General features: G+C 38.5%; 1 protein-coding gene across 3 annotated transcripts in view; it reads right to left on the bottom strand.

The window, feature by feature from the left end:
• The window catches only part of mob2b (MOB kinase activator 2b), a 34,080-nt gene that overhangs the window by 3,427 nt on the left and 4,582 nt on the right, over nucleotides 1-26,071 (bottom strand). The window contains exons 1-3 of one of the 3 annotated variants that reach the window (XM_079466135.1): nucleotides 10,901-11,124; nucleotides 1,222-1,382; nucleotides 148-241 (exon numbers count right to left, since the gene is read on the bottom strand). In XM_079466135.1, coding sequence (XP_079322261.1) covers nucleotides 148-241; nucleotides 1,222-1,382; nucleotides 10,901-10,983 — 338 coding nt within the window. In that variant the 5' untranslated portion in view covers nucleotides 10,984-11,124. Of the gene's footprint in view, nucleotides 1-147; nucleotides 242-1,221; nucleotides 1,383-8,539; nucleotides 8,775-10,900; nucleotides 11,125-26,071 lie in introns of those variants that run through there. The other 2 variants (XM_079466134.1, XM_079466136.1) reach the window with 2 other exon arrangements.

The following is a 26,071-nucleotide window of genomic DNA, read 5'->3' as shown; positions in this document are numbered from 1 at the left end:
GCGGTTGTGACCTCCTCCTCAGGACGGGACCCCTGAGAGTCACCTGTTAATGGACAGTGTCGAGTTGCTGCTCTGCATCTCTCTTCAGGCTTAATAATGGATAACAGAGCCAGGATGAATAAAAGATCACACATCTGCGCTACTTACGTATTGCAGGCCGTCATGGCAGGACATGTTTCGCCCGTGCAGAACTCTGAGATTGTGCTGTACTGTAGGTTGATGAGATTGAAGAAAGTTGTGGCTGGAGAGAAAAAAAGATGAGAAAGATATAAAAAGACGTTGTAGGCAATCGTTGAATAGTGATATGCATTTAACAACTTTATAATATGTTACTATTATATATCATTGTTATTTTCCGAAGCATTGCAAATAGTTTACTCTTAAAAACATCGGACAGAATGTGTACAGATGTCTGTTATCCATGAAACCATTAAGAATTCATATTTAAATGACAAATATTGAGTGCGAAATGCTGTTTTAAATAGAATAAATGAATGCTGAGTAAAAGAATGATGCAACAAAATGTAAGCAACCTCCCCAACTAAATAAAATAACATTTCATCAAAGGGAACACATTAAAGATAAAGCTGTAAAGTAAACTGAATTCAGATTAACAGTTTCAATTATCCATAAAAAAACAGCAATGAAGTTTAATAGGTGTTTAGGGCATTTGCAAGAGTAATAAAGTTTTCCAAATTAACTGGTATTTTATAGCTTCTCGCATGTGCTTTCTTTCAAGATAAAACCGAGAGAAATGCAAACAATGGTCTGATGTGTGGATTCGAGCATGAATGTTATTTTAAACTCATTACATCCCACAATTATATAACTTTATGGTGATGTCATGCATTCTTTATGAAGGAAAGATGGGATGTTTTCAAAACACAGCCCAAAACAACCAGATCGCTTTTCCAGGCTAACAACAAACCACCCACAACATGACAAATCTACAAAGCATCTACATTAAAAGGTTGGAAAGTTAGTTTCCGTCTCTATACATTTCCATTTTGTCCTTTGGTAAAAAAAAATTTGTTGATAAATACAAATACAGAGGATTTTTAAATGATTTTGCACATATTAAAAGTGCTAGTCCTTTCTACTTTTAGAATTAGCTAAATGGTACAGATTGTGCATTAGAACCATATGATAAAAATACACTAAGATGTTATTTAATTCTTAATCTCATAAAAGAAAACCAGGATGAGACCACGAGACACATACTGTTGCTGGCGAGCCATTCGTTCAGGTCGATCTCCCTCGGTAACACCACCAGCTCCTTGAGGTCAAAATCGACGACTCTTATGTTGGTATACTCTGAATCCAGGTAATGCTTTTTCTCTTCTGTAGGTGGCTTCTTTCCATTGGGCTTCCCTTTGCCCTTCCTGTTTCAGGAAGAACACAAGAAAACAGAGGTTAGCAATACTGCAAAGCAAATCATTGGAAAATGTACAACTTTAAATGTTAGCGGACAAGCTCCAATAGATCGTACCAGGTTTGGAAGGCTAGGTAGCATGAAAAACCCTGCTTCATAATATATTAAAATGTTTTAATACTTAAATATACACTAAGATTGCATTGCAGACACCTTTGTTTTTGTTGTAATGTGATAATGCAAAAATGTTAAAACAATGCATTACTTAATTATAAACCTAAATTAAAAACCCAACTAACTTATAAATATAAGCCTTTAGTAATTATTTCTTTAATATAGTAAAAAACGATATAGCAAATCGAACTGTAATTATGTAGTAATGCTTAGAGGGGCCCCAGTACGGGCCGTGTGGTTCTATTTGCTATTTTTCACATCATTTTGGTTTTATAGTTATTAAATAGTTACAACTGTACTCTGATACCTCAGATTTTTTTGCAGGGTGATGATCCAAAAATGGTAAAACAATGCATAACTTAAAAATAAAAATCACCAAGTAGGAAAAAATATAATATAAGCTTAAAATGTCAGTTTGACGTAATTAAACAATAAAAATAAGTACTTAAAGTAACCTGAACTTTCACGTTTCAAACAAAGATGGCGACAGTGAGGCAAGTTACAGATTGCAGCTTTATATCAGTTACTTTTTTACGTATCTACATGCAAAGACCTCTTGTTGCTGACTAACTTACACCAAACTCTCATTCAGCACACATCCATTTTTCCACTGCAGGTCTACACACTTGCCCTGTAATTAGCAAAGCAGACCACAGACATCCAGGCTTTTCCTTCCACGTTTATTTTTAGCACAGGCGGGTAATATTACCAGCAGACCCACCACCCCTTTTCCAGTCGTCTGCACCACACCCGCTCCCAACATCAAACGCTCCAATGAAGCCCACGTCCTGGAGGGGGGAAGTAATACATGTAACAGTCCAATAGCTTCGCAACTAGAAAGTACAAGAGCTGTTTTAATGGAAAACCAGATCTTTAAGCCAGCAGTTAACTCTCGCCGCCTTTAAAACACATGACGATTTCTGTGACGATGTGTGAGACGTTTATTGTCTAAGGCAGCACTGTTAACGGCAACTATTTTTAGGACATTTTCTGATATCAGCTTTGCATGAACAATATTTTCCATTGGTACAGAAAAGTTTAGTTTGTTGGTTTCAATTCCACCACACACCCCTCCGATAACAGGAAGAGAAAATAAAGCAGCGCCTGTTTGCTTCTGAAAAGACTGGCCATGCTCTTTAGCCAGCTGCTCCCATGTTGTTTGACTCTGGGGCCCTGGGCCAGTTTATCCTCGCCACATAGAGCCCGGCCTTGTCGCTCTAATGCCAAAGAGGCCGGTCCCAAAACCTCTGCCAGAGGCCAATGCTGCAAAACACACAGGACCCTTCCATTGAGCCTTTTAGCCACGTTTGCCACTAACTACCACCGTCAACAACTCTTCCAAAAACCTAGCGCTAAGAGCCGCAAGTCGCTGGCTCCTGCCAACTTCTCCTCACACAGTTGTGTCTGTAATAATGGCGGAGGAGACCGTTTCTATGCAAGTGTTTTACGTATCACTTCACTTCTTACACCAGTTGGTACACTACATTCCGATTGCAGGTTCAGAGGTCAGATAGGGAGTAAAGGAGAAGATGGGTATAATAAATAGGACGACTGTATTTATCAAGCCAGCACGTAGCTTACACAAATGCATACTGTCTATACAAAGACAATTCCCTAGAATGTCTTTAATTAAGTTCCCCTTTTTCAAACTGTTTTAAAAACTGTTACAGATTCCTGAAAAACAATGGCAATAAAGCCAGGAGGTATATTCTGAAAGCAGCTTTCTAGGAAAGGCAACTGAAGTGTAATGAAATGACAAGGTACAATACGCAGTCGGTTTGGTTTGCAGTGCCCGTATTCACAAAAAAAGATCTTAACACTCCTAAACAGCAGTTAACGTTTTTAGTTAAGAGTTTCCACTTAAAACCTATTCACAACGCTGATGAGAACAACCTTTACTTAAGAACATAATCTTAAACTATGAAAAAGGATTGATGTTGCTGTGGATGATGTCAGCAAACTTACTGACTATGACCATAGTGATTGGCTGATAGAGGATGGGTCTCTGTCAGTCATTGAATCATAGAAATATTATGAAATGAGGTCTCATGCTGACATACTGTACTTAAATTAAGATCTTCAAATAAAAATGTAGTTATTGAGCTAATTGTCTCATAAACAGTTAACAGATATTAATCTTTGGTTAAGCTCTTTGTCATGAAATCTTTCTTTTTCAAGGTAGACTGCCAGTGTAATAGCCATTTTAAGATTGTTGTGAGTTGGTCTTCGTGACTTAGGAGTCCTCTACACTACCCCTTAATGTCTCACGTGTTCAGGATCTAGTTTTAGCGCCAAAACTCTTTGTAAAATACTCTTAGCACAAAAATATAGGAGTCCTAAAATTAGTACAGACACGCCCATTATTTTTAAGCGTTTCACCTAAATCCGCTAGTTAGGAGCTAATTTTAGCCTTAAGCTGTTTTGTGAATATGGGCCCAGATTTTTACACTATTAAAGAGTTGTTTCTTTGATGTGCATAGCCTGGACACTTCCACAGACGTCCCATACCACACAGAGGTGGACGAAATGTAAATGTATATACGCAGAAATTACAAATCACTTGAAACAATGTTTCAAGATTTTAAATATTGATTGTTGATTTGCATACAAGTAGTCATTAAACAAAAGGAGTTTTCCAAGTCTGGTTCAAACGGTTTCTCTGTCACTAACATTTACCAGGATATTTACAAATTCACATGAAAATTCTGTAGTCTAAGGGCCATCTACTACCAGACCTTCAGTTTGCACTTTAGACTTTTGTTTGAAAATGCATCTTTTTCTTTCCATTTTGGCCTTTTGAAAATGAAAACGCACTAGTATACATAGACTCATAGATTGAAGTTTCACGGCCTCCTCAGAATTAAAAAGAAGAGTTTTTCCACTGAACAGGACACCACAATAAGCAATTGGTAGATAATTAGTGACACATTTTCCACAAAAGTCTAATCCTAAAGTTCATTTGTAATATACATGCTTATACATATGTTGTAATTTCCTGTATTCATAAACTTTACGGTTCATAGGTTTTCAGTTTTTTTTTAAGTACTCCGCATTCCTGGAAAAGCCTCTTTTAATGTCAGAAGAGTCCAGCTTTACCAGAAACAGACATGCCTCTTAAAAGGGATAGTTCACCCAAAAATGAAAATTCTGTCATCATGATACTCTGTATACGTTTCTCTATTCTGATGAGCCCCCCATGGACACCAATAGTAGAACAAAATTACTTATTTCTTTTGAACACAAAATATGACAATTGGACAGCTATTAGTTCTGGGGCAGGGCCTTTCCAAAGTTATGGGCTCAGAGAATGCATTTGTTACGAATATATTGAACCATCTGTTTATATTTGACTAAACCCCTGTTGATAGAGTCTAAACATAAACATTTTCAGTGTGTGAACAAATTTTCTATTTAAAAAAAGGAAAATAAACATGCGTAATGGATGTAAAAAATAAAGGATGCGTTTTTTGGGAGACGACGAACTTTGTAGGACTTATGTGAAATAAAATGCACAATCCTGAAGCAATAATACCCAACGAATGGACGTGACGCCTCTTTATAGAACATCAAATAGTGACTTTATTTTCATGTGTCCATTTATGAGGAATATGTAGCGTTATGGATGTGACAATCCTGAAAATGGCACTTACCTGACTATGAAAAACCATGCACTAAAAATAAAACAAATGCTTTACAAATGAACCACCAAATGTTAATAGACATTTTCACGGAATTGCCTGGCACTTTTAACTACGATTGTATTTTTTCCTACTATGGTAGTCAATGGGGGGGGGGGGGCAAAATCTGTCTGGTTATAAGCATTCTTCCTCTGTGTTCTTCAGAACATATTTAATACAGATTTGGAACCACTTGAAGGTGACTAAATGATGACAGAATTTTCCTTTGGGTGAAGTATCCCTTTAACTTTATTCGACTGCTTATAATCCTTCAAAACATTTGGTCTAGCAAATAAAAAGTCTACAATTTAAAAGTGACTTTCCTACAAGAAAAACAGAGAAACCAATGAACACAAACCAGTGTAATACAATCAAACCTCTGATGGTTGAATACCCCACAGCAGGCCGAGTGGAGTACAACCACAAGTGCCAGTATATTGAGTCAATTTTAATTATGAATCAAGAAGCAGTTTTTGCACAGCATCCATGACTCTACTGCCCAATTCAACCACCAAATCTGCTTACTATGGTCTAAATACTGACCTGGCTGCATTTTACTCCATTTATGGTTAATAAAAGAGGGTGGAGAATACTAGCACAGAAGTTTTCTTTTCCTCAAAATGGTCTAAGCCCTGCCAGTGGGTTTCAGGAAGGTGACATGATGCAATGTACATGCTTAATAGCTGCAGTCTACTTCCTTTCTGATCACTATCTAAGACGTAGATTGCAGCAAGCTCCTCAGTGGATACTACAAAATCCCTAAACTAACCCCTCCAAAACAAATCCCTTAAAATAACTTCTTTATGGTAGAAAACATTTTTTATCTCCGCGTATGTTGTTTGGCAAATATCAACATGCCTTGTGCATTATAGGCGAGACATTCCACATTCAAAGACATTCCACCAACATTGCTGACGCTTTTTCATACTTTTTTTTTAAATCAAGGTGAAGATAAAACTCATTCCTAAGCTTGTTTATGCCTAATGTAACTTAAAAAAACTAAAAATGCCCCCCCTATAAAGCTTAAATATGGAATGTTTATGTTCATATGTTGACAAGTATCTGTGTAAATTAAACTGCAAAAACCTGAACCACCTCTTAGGCAGAATGTCAATTATTTTAGCTATTCAGAAATAGTAGCGTGCTACGCATGAACCGACCTTTAACCAAACAGTAAAGAAAAAAATGCAAACACATTCATATCCTGACAGAAAGGGTAAAAATAGAAAAAGCAAACTTATTAATAATAAAAATTACACTTAAAGCTACAGTTTAAAAAACGCTGCTAGAGGGTGCACGATCAAAACAACAACAATTGTCGTTGCTTGATGACGCTGTGAAGGAGCGTGGAATGATGGGATCTGTTGTCTTCAACCCCACCACTGATGGCCATCAATCAGACAGGAACGAGAAAGCATGCAAGCGGATGAGGTAAAGTAATAAAGTTTTATAAATGTTGCGAATAATTTTCATTCATTAATAAGTGACTGCTCGAAACAAGCTAGTGGCTTGCTAGACGCCAGACACTGATTCCCGCATTTGTCCATGACACTGTTGTCATGCGGTTTCTACGTCAGTAAAGGCGGTAACAAAGGGTAACGTGGACATGATGCCATTGGCGAGATATTGCAAATACTCAGCTGAACAAACATTGATATTCAATATTTTACTGCAAAATTGTTACAAACTGCACCTTTAACATACCTAACATTTTGGCTAAATTTACAATATATACAAAGAAAATCTAAGATGTTTTAAGAATTGCTTTGCTAACTGTTAGCTGGGTTTACTTCGAAAGCAATCCTTTTGCTCTGTCAGACGCCTTAACAGTCAAACAGATTAAAATGAGCAGGTCCCTACATATATTTTGCTTAAGGAGCTGATCCCGATATATTAATAAATCTAAGAGACCAAGTTTAGCATGCGAGCTAAAGAAACACTATTTTGCGAGGCAGACTCCAGACTGGCTGACCAGCCACCACTGCATCATGGCATTGAAACTGCCATTTAAATGACTATTTTAGAAACAAGAAATTATCCCTTTCCCTGCAAAGCCACAGTCAGTGGGATCACACAGCCAAGAAGAAAAACCAAGACTGTTTTAAGAGACTAAAGTAAGATGGACAACTTGCACTTCATACATGTACTACTCTTAAGGAATACAGCATTTTAATTCAACTGTAAAGGTGCAATGCATGTCTAGTTTAAAGAAATGAATCTAGAATTGCATTCCAGTGTGTTTTTACACACACACACACGGACACACAAAACATATCACACTTAATCAGCGGAAAAAAAAAACGGTACGCAAGAGCTGGGGAAGAATTAACAGCATTTATCAGGTACTTGATAATCCCCGGAGTTATCGAGTGTCTGTGAAAGACTGGGAATGTATTTAATAATAAAATGAATATAACCGATGATGTATATAACATGCAGGGGTCCCATCCCATCATATCATGAAAAAAACGCTACTGACATAATTGATAGGTGCTTGTAACATCCCCATAACAGTCCCATTGACATACATGGGCCAACGGTACCTTGGGTTGTTCAATTAACTGATAGGAAAGGAAGAGCTGTGTTCCTCCAGTATGTGACTTTAAGAGCTTACCTGGGGCCACAGACTATCTTCTCAATCTCTATCCACCGTGTCCATAAATATAAATAAATATGTTATTAGACGACACAGTAACACGGTTTAACCAAAGCCTCGCAGTAGCCTATAACCTCCAGAGAGCTGTAAATCACACACTCTCTGTAAAAATGTAAATAACACCCATTTGGAGACACGGCCTTTGGCGTCTGCACAACATAAACATTGAGACAGTGCGCTAACTCAAGTATGAGACAACGATGAAAATCTGACACATGCATTCTGTAGAGCTCGTGACGTCAGCAACCTTTTAAACGCAGTTTTAAAATGTATGACGCAAACACGAGAAGGACCATTCATGATTTTTCTCTTGTTATCTGTATTGTACAAAATGTCAGATTTGCCTGCTTTCACCGAAGGACACTTTTTAGAGCACTCAAATCACGCATCACAAATGCTGTCTAGGGAACTCGCGAGGTTTTGACACAACGTCAGCCCAGTGAAGGACCCCCGGTACAAGAATAACACAGTTATTCACCGCAATAATCCTCTATAAGGACATCGCGCGAGGAGACATCATAGCGGCACGACATGAAGTCAAACATTCGTGGAAACTTCCATTCCGTCAACGGGCTCGCGCACATTCCTCTGGCTAATTTAGACTCGCGTCTGACGCACGCGTCACGCACTGTGGAAGACTTGAGTTAAAGCATTAGTTACCTCAAAACTTTCCCGACCGCCTGAAGCACCATTTTACAGCTCAGACCGTTTTTAGGGGACTTCGGCGAGATCGCGCTCTCGCCGCTTATGCTGTGATCTCCGACCATGTTGTCAAACTCCCGGTGTCACGGTGGCGAAGGACCCGTCCGTGCGCGCGACCATCGGTACTGACAAACTGAATCCGGATTCTGCTGTAGTGCCGCACGCTTCGCTCTCGGTCCAACTTCCAGCCAATGGGAGAGCGGGTGGGCGGGGCCGAGGTGAAACATTAGGAATGTGAAGAAAGCGAACGCCATGTGACTCGCACTGTACACAGGACACGTGCTTGATTGAATTGTGTACAATTTCCCCCTAAAACAGCCTCACGGTTAAGACTACACAGTGGAACAGACTTTATATAGTCAACAAGTTATATTTTGCGTGTACCTTTCTACATTTTTAGGTATACATTTAGTGTCTGATCCATAGCTTTTCTGCAAAGGAAAAACATAAAAAAGGACATTACATACACTTTAATATGTATTGTCTATTATGTAACATTAATTGTTTTGACAACACGTTTCATTTAAATGCGTAATGGGACTGTGTTGTTTTTTCAGCATTTTAAATTAATAAATGTTTAGCTTTACAAGACGTACAACATAAACAAAGGTACAAATATTGCACGCGGTCCATCAGTTATTTCATTCATCAGCTTTGACGGCCATGTTCATGCCGAAAGGCGAGTTAGAAAATATATTAAAAGGTTTTTAAACAATATTTATTTGCCAAAAACTGTAAGACTACGTTTGGATTAACTTGATGAAAAACCGTCCAAGCTCCCCACAGGTCTAAAAAGAATACAGCATATGCTTCACGGATAGTGGGTTCTGACAACATGAACACTTTGGGGCGGTTTCTCCTGATAATAAAAGTGTGTTTGTAAGGTTTAGTGACCTATCGGAGATCGTGTTGTAATTGACTAAATGCCGTTACATTTGTTTTCTATGTTATGACTAAGTAATGTACATTGGAACAAAAGACTTGGATTTTCCTGTAAAGCTTGCAGGCATGTTCAGACTTGACACTGGCCGGATAGGTCTGGCCTCAGGACTAGTATTTTCGTCATCTCTTAACAGCATGCCAAGACAGACAACACATGGTGGAGACTCACAGGCTTCATGCATGGGCCCTCTTTAGAAATTCAGTTTATATATACATAGGTTATATATATCACAGTGTAAATAAATAAACACAGTGAACATTATATATATATATATATATATGCACCACAGCACATACACATCACGTTACACGTTATCAACCACCCCATTACAGTATGGGTGCAGTTCTTCTACCAAACACCAGCACAAGGCATCAATCATTACTGTATGAGCCTTAAAAGGTCAGCGTGAAATAAATGCTGGAAAAAAATCAGGAGACTGCAAAAATTGCTTTCTAAATTGAGGTCTGGACGTCAGGTTTTGTACGTGGGAGTGATGAAAATAATGAGGGGCTGTGTAAGCGGACAGGACGGGTGGGAGGAGAGGGGCCTACACTGACTTAGAGCCTTCACAGGCTCAGGGTCCAAAAAAATCAGGGGCAGGGAGGTAGACCGAGGCGAAACAGAGGTTTCTTTCATGCCTCTACAGGTGAAAGAAAATGAAAAGCTTGCTTGCGAAAGCAGTGACGCAAAAGCGTGGATGGCATACGGACCGTATGTTTTCTTAGTTACTCTAATGCTTTAGGAATTTGAGATAACTGCCTGCCTTCAGTCCACCAAAAATATCCTGAATGGATATGTTTAGTCAAAAAGGATGTTTAATTCTGACGCAGTATTAAACCGTATAAGGACAGGGCAATCAAAAGCAATAGATTTAAAGGAATAGTATAAACTAATCATTGTCATCCTCATGTGATTCCAACGCTGTATTGAAGCACAAAAGGTAATGCGAGACAATGCTCAAGCTGCTGATGCAGCTTGTTCATGTTAAAGTAGTGATTTTTACCACCAAGCCCTAAAACTAACAATTAAAATAGTCTAACAGTGATATTTGCTAAACACGGTGTGCGAAACCGAGCAGAATTTAGCTTGTTACTCATCGTACTCTTTACACAAAGTTATGGTATGACTTGTACTGTCTGTAACACTTATATACTACTATGGCACTTCAACATTGCCAAAAAAACTCCAATTTACTCACACTGTATAGATAGAGGATTTTTGTATTACACAACTAAAATAAAGCTAGAAATACAAAAAATCTATAGCATTGTTAACATTGTGTCTATATGAGCTGACCCCAATGAAACCACATTTTTCAGTAGGACAAATTCTCCTTTGCAAACATGCCTACGCAATGCATGAACAAAACTTTGTACCTGTGGAAGATGTTCCAGAGGAGACCACGAGGGTTATCAGGGATGCTGAAATCAACCGCTGGATCTTCCTCGGTCTTCGCCATGTCGAATAGCTCTCAGAACATTCCTCTTACACGGGACAACCGGTTTCTCACCGTACTTTTCTTAAGACTTTGTCAAAAATAAACACTGTGGCAAACATCAACACAGTCTGTCCAACCAGCAATACGTTCTCTGAGAACTACAAGGCGCTGGGGTAAAAGAGTTTGCTGCTGTGGTCTCTGGATAAGTTCCTGTCTTGTCTGGTGGAGCTGATAAGAAGGTCTAGAGGAGGCCAGAACCATGTTGATTACCATGCCCTTGACTAGATGATGAAAAGTCAACGTGGCACTCCGCCCAACATGCAACATGATGGACAGCAATATCCAGCCGAGGAACAACAAAGAGCGAAAACGTTCTATTGAGGGTCAGCAGTTTTTCAGACACTTGAAAGAGAAACGAGAAAACTGAAACTAACTGCAAGGTTTACCACAGTTGCTACCCATTTCATCTGAGGTTTGACTGCATGATATTTGGCAACGGCAACAAACTATTTTACAACAAGATCCATTAGGTAATGCAAAAGCTAATATAAAACATTACATTGGTTAATATCAATTAACGTACACCACCAGTCAAGTGTTCAGGATCACATGTACAAAAACATTGAGATCTTAGAAATCGTTTCTTCTGAAGGTGAGCGTTTCAATGTTTGAAATCACTTTTGTAAACAAAAATATAAATGTGCCTAAAACATTTCTTTTTATAAAACCTACATTTTATTTGAAAATTAATTAAATGGATTGTTTGGACCAAATAATACTAAAAAAACAAGCAATAAGAGTAATACTTTTTAACCAGTTGAACCCCATTATAGCGCTAGCGAACATTCTTCTAAAATCACTAGTACATGAGTATCTGTGAATTATATAACATGTCCCTTACTGTTGTGGGAATATTTGGGTTTAGAGTTTGATACATTGTCAATACATTGTTTGGGCCTCACGGAGCCATTTCCCGACACTCCTGCACGAACAGCTTTCCTGTGTTTATGTGCTGCCTCAATAAGACGCAGCCAAGCCTTTCTGTTTGATGGTAAGCTTCAAGCACCTTCCTCAAATATTATTGTTAATGAAACGGGTGTTATATGCTGTATGGGAATGGGATGGTTTACTGGAGGAGATTAAGCTGATGCGATGGTGCACCTTTGTATCGAGGACCTATTTGATTCTAAATAACTTGAAACGTGATTCAAAGTTTATATACAGCAATATATATACAACATTACCGCAGTATAAAGTTCATGGTACGATAAAATGACAAATGATGACTTTGAAACGTGACATAAATGTTCCTCTTTTCTTTATCCTCTAATCAAAACTGTTGCTTAGAGGTGTGAGTTATAGTATGAGATCCATGACCATCTCATGGGTCAAATGACCTAAAAAGAATTGCACCGGATAGACCTTGACAAATGTATCATTTTTTCTAACATTCTCTATGTTAGGCCCGGAACACCTTTCTTATCAAACACTCATGTAACCTGCGATAACTCGCTATCGGTAATATTTCATACGTAATTTTAAATAAATATTAAAAGTGCAGCCGAAGAAAGGAAGTTCAGATCTGGGATGGCATCAAAGTTAATAAATGATGCGTTCTCATTTTAGGAGAACTATTCTGTTTAGCAGAGCCGAGCCGAGCTTCAACCTGAAGAATGTGTCAAGAGTAAATTTCCAAGAGTTTGTTTTTACCCTTCCCTGGCAGTCCATCAGAGGGATCTCATCAGGAAGTTATGCAACTGTCTAGGTACTTTCAACGTCTATCAACAGCTGCAAAGCAACACCCATGCAGGAGGTTGCTGGATGTTCTCTTACAGTGCAACACAGAGCACAGATACTGTACAATACCGCATTAAACTAGTTACTGTTTGGGCTGTAATACAGCATTTTGGTTTTATAGGAAAACCAGACCTTACCTAATCACAGAGTAGGACCACGACACCAAGTTTCAATGAAGCTACATGAAAACAACGAATTACTCTTCCTTTTGAAAATAGCACGGATTCTATCAGTGGGCTATGCAGTTGATTCCACAACATCAAACAGTCTTTACACAGATTTATACACACTTGTGGCTCAGTTCACAAAAACAATCCAATCAAGATCATAAATCTCACCGTCCGTATAAGACTCAAACGCCTTGTATGTGGTTATAGCAATAGTTTTCTGCAGATCTTTGTGAAACAAAAAACTAAATGCCATCCCCTTAAATATAACAGTATGGGTTGAGCTATAGCAATAACATTTCAGCTTTAAAAGAAATCCATGAAAGAATAAAAAGCTTTTTCTGGAGGTGTTGGATTTTTTTAATACGTATTATGAAGGAGCTCTGAATATGGGACACACTGCTCACTTTGTTCTCATAAGTGAAAGGGAGAGGATGAGGTTTAGAGGTGTGGGCTCAGAAAGAGCTCCACCCAGACCAACTCGCTGCACTATAAAACTAAACATGGCAAATTTTAGCATCAGCACATCCCAGACACCCGCTGGAAAGACGTCTACACAGAATGGCAAGGAACTGCAAGACTGAGCACTGACGTGCAGAAATCTAATTGGTTGAATGAAAGAAAGATCTTAGAAAGATCAGCAGCCCTGAAAATTAGCTTTGAATGTCGCTCAGGGATGTTGTGCAGATTATTTTAGACAAAACATGATATGAAGCAAACCATCAGTCCATCTCTGGGTCTCGGCTAGCACGTCTCTCATTCTTAGTTTATAACGACACAGATTCCAAAAATAAACCCATGTTAATGAATTACACACCCTGGAGAACAACAGAGATGATTTTCCTTCAGCTCGCACACTTTGTAATAAGAAATACGATTTTAGATGCAAAGTGATAACCTGCACAAAAGATGACTATTCAAATTTATGCTGACAGAACTCCGATATGACAAATGAGCTTCAGTGGTCATTCTCCCAGAATGCTTAGCGGCTCTTCATTTCATAACATTGAGCAGAGGAGCATCCTTCACCCTGATATAAATTCTCTCTGCACCATCATTCTTGCATTAGGATTCTCTAAATGCGGATCTGGGTTTTGGATCTTCATGGCTGTGTGCTGAGTATTTCATCAGAATGTAAAGACTTTCTGAGCATGAACGGCAAACCTCCTGAAATTTGTGGTAAAAGCTTTATAACATCATAAAGGCTTATATTTAATATGGGAAAGAATGCAAATGCACACATACCAAAGATAATTTTTTGGTGTCTTTTTAAATGCTCTCATTGCACCACAAAAATCTCACTGGGAGGATAGCGTATGGCCTCCCTGTTTTACCCACTTCCTGTCATCATGACACGCCCACCCCAAAGCCACAGCGAAAAAGAGGTTAATGCAGCATTTATCAGCGGTTTGGCTTGTTTGAACAAGCAGCATGCATTTATAAAAGAACTGTAATTACCACCATGAAAATAAAAAAACAAATGTTACAAACGATATAATAAACATGCACCCAATAATGTAAATAATGTGACAACTAACCCAGGGCCCCCGCTTATTTTCACAGAATAATAACTACCAAAACAACATTCACAAGAATTTGAGTACGTTTTGGGTAGTACGACTACCCAAAAAGGCAAAGATTATGTCTCAATGTTAGAGCGCCATCTACTGGGTAGGGCCCAAAGCACATCTGCTCCACAGCAAAGTTGTTGGAAACTTTAGGAAGATATCTCCTGGTTTTCTTCATCCATCTACAGGTCTGCAAGGAATGGCATACTCTCATTCGGTTTTGCAGTTACAGATTGTGCAAAATATCCTCGATTTTACACTACATACTGCCAACATTAATAAATAAAGTATCTCACAATTCAGTGTGGTTGACTTGAGCCTCCATTTCAAAATGCAAAAGACCAAAGATAAAAATCTCACAAAAAAGTATTATTTGAAACAATATGTAGAGGTCACTATCTGAATTAAGCTTACATTATTCTGAGGTCGTGTCACCTGACAAATTGCTTGAAACTGTCTAATTAATTTTACATAATTATAATTATATAAATTATTACATAAACATTACACTATTATTATAAAAATACTGTATTATTAAAACAAATACTGTGCAATATGCACTTTCATATAAACACAAGCAGTGTTAAGTCAAGTCCCTCTTGAGTCTTGTCAAACAGGTCAAATTTCACTTTGACTGTCATTTTAATACAAGAAAAAACAAACACGGTACACTTGGCCGACGCACTGCAGACTAGTATATCTGAGAATCCCTGAATTGGTAAATTATCTTGTTAGACTCATCGATTGAATCAATTGGATGCTGGATGTGATGCTGACTGCTGTGTCATTAATTCAAGGTAATTGACAAAAGGAAAGCAACAGCCCTGAAACCTGCACCGACCTGAAAGCCTTTTATATAGCTTGAAGCTGTACGAATCGAGCCAACTGTAAAACACGTGTTGGGAAACAGCCAATGATGTTCCGATCCCTATTAACAGCCAATCAGCGGTGATCTCGCTTCCAATCTGGCAGGTGGCTGAGGGCATGTTGCGGAGACAAAAGCACAAGAGACTGTGTAGGGTATATTTGTAAATAGCAAAACAAGCAGAACCAGAACAGGGCGAGGACACCAAATGGGTCTTTGCATGCCCAGACAGGAGCAGGGAGTGTTTATGAGGGAATATAAGAAATAATGCAAATAAGGTTTAGAAGCGCAATCTTTTCTAACACATATTATTTATTTTAGTTGGTTAATAAGAAATGTAGCATAAGGTTAGGTTTCCTGTATGTCTGCAGGATACATTAAAATAAATGAAATCGCAATTTGCATTAATTATAATTATTAGAGATGCATAATAATCTGTATCGGTCGAAAAAAAGCAGATTAAAAACAACCGGTTATCAAAGCCGATAAAAGAGGACAGGAAAATGCAATTAAATTATGCTCTGTATATTGGATTTTTTTTAGAAACATCACCAGTTTGATGTTTAATATTAATAGACATTGTATGAATTATTAACATTCAGAAAGTTAAGAAAAATTAATTTAATCTTCAGAATCGGTATCAGCATTGGCAGATATCACTCTGAAAAATCAACTTTAACTGGATGATTTTAATGCTTCAAAAAATTATAGTTTCATGAATCAAAGACAAAGTTATGACTTGGGGAATGCAGAATAAAGCATTAATACTACCACCGTCTCTTTAAATTTATATGCAAATAATTTGTGTTACGACTGTTGATGTGCAAAAGCGATTGTGACATCATACCCATGCCGATTTTTGAATGACCCGCTTTTTGTCCATAAATGATGTTTAATGGACCGGGGAGGAGCTTTGCATTGTGAGACCTGTTTTCCATGACACATAAAAATCACAAAAGTAATGCCGTGCACATGAGGAAAAAGAGCAAAGTCAGGGGGACTGAGACACAATGATCATCAAGGGAGCACTTCGCTTGCAGTATTGTAGTGCCGGGGACTCCTGAATTCACTAATCCTTCAGTAAAAGTGTTGGCATGGGAGTTGTGAGGGTCAAAAGCTGGAGATTGATGAAAGAGGAGAGCATTCTACATGAACATCAACAGCAGTGGTGCTGGATTACACAGGCATTAAGTGGAGTGCATTCCACAGCTGGCTAACACTTACATAACATTCATACGATGCTGCGTTCACTACAGGGAGCCCTGGGTCAGTATACTTCGTATGGAATAGTCTCAGTGATATGCACAGTATATAAACACACAGCGTGTTTGCATTCTTGGTGAGTCACGCAATGTGCAAATACTTCACAAGAATTATAAATCCAAGTTTGGCATTTGTAACGCTAATGTGGGGACCTGAAAGGTCCAGTGTGGAAAATAATTTTGGAGGATCTATTGACAGAAATGCAATATCATATAAACAGCTATGTCTTCAGAGGTGTATAAAGACCTTACATGAATGAAGTGTTATGTGATTATTACCTTAGAATGAGCTGTTTCTGTCTTTATACATTGCGGGTCACTTTACATGGAATTCACCGTGTTGTCTCTACAGTAGCCCCAAACTGCTCTACACAGCGCATTTAGTAAAAATACATCATCTTCTTCAGCAAAGAAGCAAAAATGCAGTCGTAGGGGTGGAGTGTGCCGTTGGTTGCAATTCGCAACCTCACCGCTAGATGCATCTCAGGGCTCTACAGTGCGAGTGTTTCACTCGCATTTGCGCCTAAAAATAGTTATGTGCGAACTTGAAAAATAATTTACGAGCACAGTGTGCGAGTGACGGGCTGTCCTCAAACTGAACAACAGCGCGATGAACTATGGAAGGCCATTTAGGCAGAAATGTCTTTAGACGTAACGTGTATACACGCTATAACGCGTGTACGCGTTATTGCGCCTAAAGACGTAATTACGCGTACAGACGTTAGACGCGTGGACGCGTAATTGCGTGTAGACGCGTAAACCCCTAACTTCCGCTGTCAAACTAAAAGTCACATTAAGAAATGTAGACCTTACCATATTTCAATTTAACTACACCTTCCTTTTGACTCTTTCGACCTTTATTTTGCTTAAAAGCATGGCGTAAAAGCATGGCGAAAATACAGTTTAATATTGTTATATAAATAATTTAATGTATAATTACTAAACATAGTATTTTGTGGAAAAAAACTTTGTTTTGTGTACTGGTTAACCAATATCATATGCTACATTTATTTTGCATTTCAAAACAAATATTTTAATAAAATATATTATTCACAATGCAAAACTCAGTATATACAGTACACTTATAAAACAGGAAGGGTCAAGCCCCAAGAGAACATGATCAAACACAAATAGGGCAAGACTCACAGACCAGCAACTAGACCTGGCAATGTTTTTTTTGGACACTTTAGTCAATTAAAAAAAAGATAACAGCCTTTTTATACAAATAGATCCTAACAAATGTTTATGTTTAGGGAAATACCAGTAGATGTCCCACTATACAAGCGATATGAGAATTACGCTAAGTGGGAACACTGTGAGGAGTAGCAGATCACTTGGTAGCATGATGACGCGCTTAACATTATGCAAATGAGAGCGACGATTCGCAACCAATGAGCCAATCACTGAATTAGTGTGGGAATGTGCGGGAACTGCTGGATTTTAAGCTGAAAGAGAGTCGAGTGAGGTAAAAACTGGAAAGATAAAATTGGAAAGAAAATGAAGAACATACGTTTTTATTTTAAGCAAAAAAGAGATGAGGAGAAAGAAGAATCAGGGGAGGGGGATATGGAAGGTTCAACTAACTTTAACGAGGTTTCTTCACAAGATTTACAAGAAGTTGAGAACAACTTTAGCGAACCTGTGGTGACTAGCGCTGTCACGTCAACATCCACTGGAGCCGGCAAAGGGAGATCATATACATTTAATGTCAATTGGCTTAAGATTTTCCCATGGCTGGATTTTGAGAACAACCTCATGTTCTGCAAATATTGTAGAGGGCAGAAACAGTATATGCATGAAATTTGTTCAGTTGTTTAATAAACTAATTAAAAAATAATAATTTTGTACTGTGCTCCTAAATTTCTTTGTGTGCTCCTACATTTTTTCATTTAAGAGCACATGTACTCCTCGGGAAAAAAGTTAGCGTAGAGCCCTGCATCTAAAATCCGCACATTGATTTTGTGTCCATACAATGGAAGTCAACGGGGGGGCAAGCTGCTTTGTTATCAGCATTCTTCAAAATATCTTCTTTTGTGTTTTGCAGAAAAAAGTTTCAAGCAAGCAAAATTCTATACAGACCAAATTTAGACTGTTCTCTACACAAACCTATCGTCTCAATTCATATCACTGTTTTCATCAAATACAGAGAGCCATCTAAATAAGTTCCTTTCACAGGCTGACTGTGAGGAAAGTGCTCAGCACAAATGCAATGCAGAGTACACCGATGGTAAAGATAGCCTACAGAAACCTTGTTTTCAGTAACTCTAGTTTCTGGGTCACCCCATCCTGACACTCACCCTAAAACCTTTGTGTCAGCAGCCCAGGTCCTTTACCACAAAGAGCGGCCAACCACACTTGCATCTTGTTTCCTCGCTGTCCTTCCAAAACCTCAGATGTCCAAATTTGTAGTTTTTAAGGAAATAGATTTTTTTTAAATGATTAAATAATGTGTTATCAAAGTTCACAAGCTCTTTTTATTGCTAAACTATTTGCAAAACCCAGTGACAAACATAAATAATATATAGCAAAATATGATAACAACATAATAATGATTTATGGCCAAAACTTTAAATCACAAAATATGGAGACACAATGTTTCAAAAAACCGCAGCGTTACATCAGTTACTCCATGAGTTTTGTCAGGGAAATCATGCTAATAAATAATTTATATCATCCTGACTAAACCAAAACAAAACTTCATTATTTACAGTCCAACCAAAATGTATTCAGACAGCTTCAACATTTCTGACATGATCACTGTTTATCTGCTATAGTTTAAAACATGGTAATACATACACTATGACAAGAACTCAGAGTTAGGCCCAATCCCATTTCTACCCCTTACCCCTACACTTTCCTACCCCTGGACCCCTGTTCACATGAAGGGGTAGGGGAGTCTCGATTCTCTTTTGGTTGGAGGGGTAAGGGTCAATTAGACCTTCAAACGAAGATTTTTCAGAACCTCAGTTCATACAAAGGATAATGAATTTTCTAACATGGCTGCTCATGCGAGTATAATGTACATCTTTATTTTGCTTTAATAAGGATTTAAACAACCAATAGTCATCTTATTTATGCTCAATTAAACGTTGTGTTCAGTTTCCTGTCTTGAAAACTTGAAACGATTATAAAAAGTAGCAACATTTTGCTAACGTAATGCATTACTGATTGCACGATAGCACCGCAACATATACAACTGCAAAAAAGTAATTGTAACTTGAGGGAGGGATCCATGGAATGCGATCACAAACGCCGGGTTAATCAAAACGTGCGGCGTCTTAATATTGGCAAGGAATTTTAAAGGTGGCGTGAATTATCTGTGATCTGAATGGATTTCAAACGGATGCGTGCATGACTTTATTTCTTCTGAACATGTAAGACATTTCAATATTTCAATAGATTCAACACAAAAACCGTAGCTCACGGTTGTTGTTGTGTTAATACAGACGGGTACAGATTGATCGTTGTTGATTATGATAAATGCAATTTAAGGCCTATTCGCACAGGATTAGTATTATATGGGCACCTCATGTGATTTAGAAATTACCTCCCCACATCTGTATTTCATGTAGCGCGAATTAGCACGGAAAAGTGAAGCCTGTGATTTTACTCAAATTTATGGACTTATATCCCAGATATGATGGCAAGGCTTTGCATATAGTATATATAGTTGTATGATGTACAATGATTTATGACCGTTCTTGTCAGCATTTAAGACCTGTGTCAGAGGTTCTTCTGTCCGGTTCACATTACCGGAGTTTCCATGGGAGATAAAAAAACTGTAGACTCTCTAGATGTTCTTATTTGTTTTTTGTGTTGTATCATCTGCCATGTTATCTGTGGTTATTTTGCTACTGATGTACAGTGAAGATACTCACCGTTGCACTGTCACAGACCACGACTCAAAACATCAGACATATCCGCGCAGTTGAGCAGTGCCGAATCACAACTCTCGTGAAAGAAAATACCTCCGCGCATAATCTGCAGTAACAATTAAAACTAAGATGGCGACAAAGAGACTAATCCTACGTAGTGCCGCTTTAAGCAAAACATGGTTAGGTCAAAGTGTCTGAATAATTTGGTCCGAATGTTTATCAATTTAACTTGAATTTTTGGGTATAATAAGTTTCCATTATTTAGCCATCCTCACTTAAATAAATGAACTACAGTGAACTGGTTGAAATTGCCAACACATCAAAATCCATTGCAACACTGAAATACGGCTGATCCCTGAACGGCTAAGAACTGCGTGATTTTTACAAGAGCTTATTTAGTTTCCTTATATCCGTTCTCACAGTGAGAAGGCTACTAAAGGTCAACAACTTGTCCAACCTTCCTGCCTCTTCTTGACACAGTCACTATAATCTTATTTAAGACAGTTCTGGACAGTATGTGCATGTGTGTGGCTCACTTCAAATAGACAAGAATTTTAGTCTATGGTAGTCTATGGCACAAATAGATGACATCAGTACAAACAGATTTTAAATCATGGCCGTGACCTCCAAGGTCATTCGGTAAGAATTACGCACAGGCTTACTTGATTCATTATTATTTATTAATTTTACTATTAAAGCAACATAAATACAAACAATATTTCAGAGACGAAATCCATTGATCTTCAAGAGCACTTCTGCCACCTGCACAATGTTTAATTTGTGTTACTTGCCAGATCAACCATCACTGTGTTTCTGCTTCAGGTTCAAAACCTGAACAAAGCAGAAGTTTTGCATGGACTGGCAAGACTCCCATTTTCATCAGGGAATGTAAAAATCAGTTTTTTGCATCTTTTGTGGGAGTGCACCTTGATTTGCACAGGTAAATGCTGAGAAAATGCTGTTCTTATCCAAAGTCTTTTAAAGGTACAGTGTCTAATTGTTTAGATGATCTATTGATAGAAATGCAATACAATATACATAGCTTTAGAGGTGTATAAAGAGCTTACACAATGAAGCGTTATGTTTTTATTACCTTTAAATTACCTATTTCTATCTACATACACCACGGGTCCCCTTGCATGTAATTCGCCACCTTCCCCACCTTGCCACTAGATATTACTGGCTGGACCATTCAATGTTTTTTCCCCCGGATCTTTCAATTATCAGACTCAAACTGTAACCAACAAGCTACACCGGACCCACAGTGTGTGTGTTCGTGGCTGCGTGCACGTGCAACGAAGAGCTCCAGGACGGGTGGAGCTTTCCTTCACATTAAGCTGCACTCCTGTAGAGATAGACAAGCCTAAACTTTGCTTTGAGAACTTTTGAGATGGTGCCAGCGAGCTAAGAAACCCGGTCTTAGCAAACTGGCTGCTCACGGTGGATCTGTGGGGTACAGGGAAAGCTTGCTGGAGGCCTGATTAGGGCTGTGACGGTGCCAGCTTTTTTCTTTTGGTGGTAATGGAGAAATTAACCGCGGTGGTTGGGAAATATATATTTATATAAATAGGAAATAAATAATATTTATATCATTATATTTGCTTGTAGCAACCACATTACGAGCGGAAGAGAAATGTGGACCTTTAAAAAATATGATATCTGAAGTAAATGCGGATAAAAAACATCCATCCATGTTAAATGTGCCAATCCATCAGTAAAAAGGCACACTACAGCATATAAAACTTAAAGGCTACAAATAGCAATCCTTATCACAACTGTCATTTTTATTACACTTAAGGTTATATTAGTCACAGTGGGGAGTTCACCACCGTCAAGGCACTTTACCATAGCGGTGGTGAGGTTGTCACAGCCACCGTCAAAGCCCTAAGCCTGGCTGAAATAACACAAAATAATCCAATTAAAGCCTATAGCAAGCTCAATACAAGGCTCTAGTTGGACTTGTCTGTTTCTATCTCCGACACATTTGCTTTGCATTTCCCTCAATGCATTTAGTTATGCAAACCTAGACTTTAAAGTGATAGTTCACCCTAAAATTCTGTCATCATTTACTCATCCTCTTTTCATTTCGAGCCTGTATGACTTTCTTCCTTCCGCAGAACACAAAAGACGATAATTTGAAAAATGCCGTTGACCGAACAGCGATGGCGGCCATTCACGGTTTTGTGTCCGTACAATAGAAGTCAATGGGTGCCACCGCTCTGATTTTTTCTACATTTTTCAAACTATCTTCTTTTGTGTTCTGTGGAAGAAAGTAAGTCATACAGGTTTGAAATGAACAAAAGGGTGAGTAAATGATGACAGAATTTACATTTTTGGGAAAACTGTCTCTTTCACTGGCCCAAACCTAGTTAAGCAATGCTACAGTTCGTTTCGCTTGCAAAAGTCATATCACACCAAAGCGCAAGAAACAAAGTGTGGTCACCCTGAAGGACGTGCGGGGCGAGAGAGGAAAGGGAAGAGGAAAAGACGAGAAAGAAACTGTCGCTTCTGCACGTGCTGCTTTGAGGATGTAATGTAGGTCGGTAGGAACTGAAGAACATGTGAGAGGAAGGAAGTGATATGAATGCTATCAATTCTTAAAGTCAAAAACTCTAAAAGTTGAAGTTAAAGCTCAGTTTTATCTCTATTTACATATTTCCTACTGAAATAAGTCTGGGTGTGACTACACCAAAGAGCTTGTAAGGGGTACCAACATGGCTGAGAAAATTCATTCGTTTTATACATTTATTTTTAAAATTATTTGAGGCATTTTGCCTTCTAGATGACGCCTAAACCCTAAACGGTCTACAGATTTTGTTTGATTAAAAGGTCCAGTGTGTGAAATATCATCTAGTGGTGAGGTTGTGAATTGCAACCTCCCTTCCGAAGCACATCGATGGCTGACACAAAACTAAGATGTCGTCACGTTTTTAGCTCGAGAGCTGTTTGGCTGTTTATAGTCTCGCGTAGGCCGCTTTTATTGGTCAAGGCCCACCCAAGAGACAATATGACTGACTAGTGAATGGACTGGCTACCAATCCAGTATCGTTTTGTGCCGCGTCATGTTTCGAGGCATAACGCATAAACGCATAAACACAGATTATTTCGTGGATACGACTCTCTTGAAAAAGCTAAATTTACAGTTGTGTTGGAGGAGATTGTTGGGAAGATCTCCGGCACAAGAAGGTTTTGGAATACAGCAGCCCTGCGTGAATCTTGCATACAAAAAAGCAGCGTTTAGTTGGTCTTGAGGAACGCTCATTGTCACTGATGTAAACACGGAAGCTTTCTAATTCGATCGGAATGCTTTGTTTTGTTTGCTTTTTTAATAACAGGTTTACGCAATTGACTAGGGCAGTGCTGATTGGGCACAACAGAGGTGCCCATACTCAGTTGGTTAGCAAGAACGCCACTCAAAGCGGGCTTGGAAAGGACGTGTTTTACATTGTTCACCCCGCAGCCTTATGCGATTAGCAAATCGCAACGTCTCACATCGCGATTGCGATTGGATTGCGATTAATTGCTCAGCCCTAGACTAAAGCACATCACTTTAAAAGACAGAAGAGGAAAGATCAAGAAACACATTTTTCTCCTCGCGTCTCATTCTTCACCAGCATCTCCAGGATTCTTTTTTAAACGGTCTCGGTTTAGCTGGCTGTTCTATTAAAAGCACCCGGGCCTGCAGGGAGGCTTGAGCTGTGTGTTGATCTCCTCCTCTGTGCCCTGGCAAAGGGGACACATGTTCCCGACCAATGGCCAGAGGCTGCAAGTGTGACATCACAGAAATGACGTCTGATTGGTAAAGCAATGGATGCATGAACAGAGAGGGAAAAGGATGTCTGACTCACAGGCCAGGGCGTCACCGGCTCACATGAGCGAGATGAGACGGCACATCTCAGTCTGCGAAGCACAATTTTCCTCCAGCACGACTTCATGATAACAATTACACCACATATTGTGAGAAACTCAAATTGTAGACTTGTAAGCAATGCAAATGTTCAAACCGTTCTTTGCAACAATAGGAAACCTCATGGAGCTCCAAAAAGTGACAAAAATGTGATATGTATTGTAAACCCCTGCCTTAAAGGAAAAGTTAGCCCAAATTTAAAATTACAAGCACAACGCCAAATGCACTTCACACAAACAAATGCCTTTGTCTAACGTTACTTCACGTGGAGTACAGCGTGGCACATATGCTAAACCATTACATTTATTCTTAGCACAGACGATTTTTTCATAGCATGTTTGACATATAGGTTACATTTACTGTTATTCTTGTATTTTTTTAGATTAGATTCAACTTTATTGTCATTACACATATACAAGTACAGTGTAACGAAATGTAGTTTTTTGTATTCAGTGTTCTCAACAGTGTTGATGCTCAAAATGCCCATACATCCATCAATGAAGTAATCCAAATTAATCCAGAGAGTGGACTTTAAAATCTCCAAAAGATAAAATCTTTAAATCTCATTTGTCCTCCTGTGTGTTGTGACTAGTTTGTATTGTATTTTGTTGCAAGATATACAAGAACCAATGAAACGCGTTATCGATGAGTTGCCATCTGTGAAAAACGAGCAATAGCCAGAGAGGAAAACAAATTCTAGCCACACCTAACTGAAGTTGTTTGCTTTTACCACAAGATCAGATAACCAGAGGTTGTGTGTTTAGATTTGGGCATGGCAAGACAAAATCAATCTTTGCATCCAAATTTGCACTTTTGTTAAGACATGTGTAGGTTATTCGGGATCTGTTAAAAGAAAAAGGAAGCACAAGATAAGGCACAATTTCTATAATATGAATAGGAAGTGCCGAAACCGCATGCACAATGCTATATGGTCTGTTGTCAACATGGCATGTCAAGAAAGATAAAAGAGAAGGAACAACTTTGCAAGTATAGTTTCACTTTCAATTCAGTACACACAAGCCATAACGTTTTGCAAGGCCGTTTTTTATGTTATGAAATGTGAACTGATGTATAACTTCCTGGTTTATAGGTTAAACCATAAAACAGATAAGGCCTGGTTGACATGTAGCTCTTAAAGAAGTAGTTCACCCAAAAACATCATTCATCATTGACTCATCCTCTTGCCATTTTAAACCTGTATGACCTTCTTTCCTATGAAAAACACAGATGATGATATTTTGAAGAATGTTGGTAATCGAAAACCCTTGGTCCCTATTGGCCCTATTGGTTTTGTGTTCATAAAATGGAAGTCCATGGGGACCAAATGTTTTTTGTTCACAACATCCTTCAGAATATCATCTTATTCATACAGTCATGAGTCATACAGGTTTAAAATATCATGTAAATGATTCGAGAATTTAGTTTTTGGGTGAACAACTCCTTTAAAGATCCCATTATGTTCTATTTTTAAGTGCCCTAATATTGTATTCGAGTCACCAAGAACAGGTTTAAATGCATCCAAAGTCAAAGAATGCTTTAATATCCTCAAAATATGCATTGAATATCATCTCTAAACCGTCCCTCCAAGCAGTTCGAAGATTCAGTTTCTCTTAACCCCTCCCTTCCACAAGCCAGCTGTGCTCCGATTGGTCGGCTACCCCAGCCTTT

The sequence above is a fragment of the Barbatula barbatula genome (genome assembly GCF_947034865.1).
Source record: "Barbatula barbatula genome assembly, chromosome: 10".
Classification (NCBI taxonomy): domain Eukaryota; kingdom Metazoa; phylum Chordata; class Actinopteri; order Cypriniformes; family Nemacheilidae; genus Barbatula; species Barbatula barbatula.
Note: the sequence above shows the minus strand (reverse complement) of the source record. Positions and strands in the feature narration are given on the sequence as shown.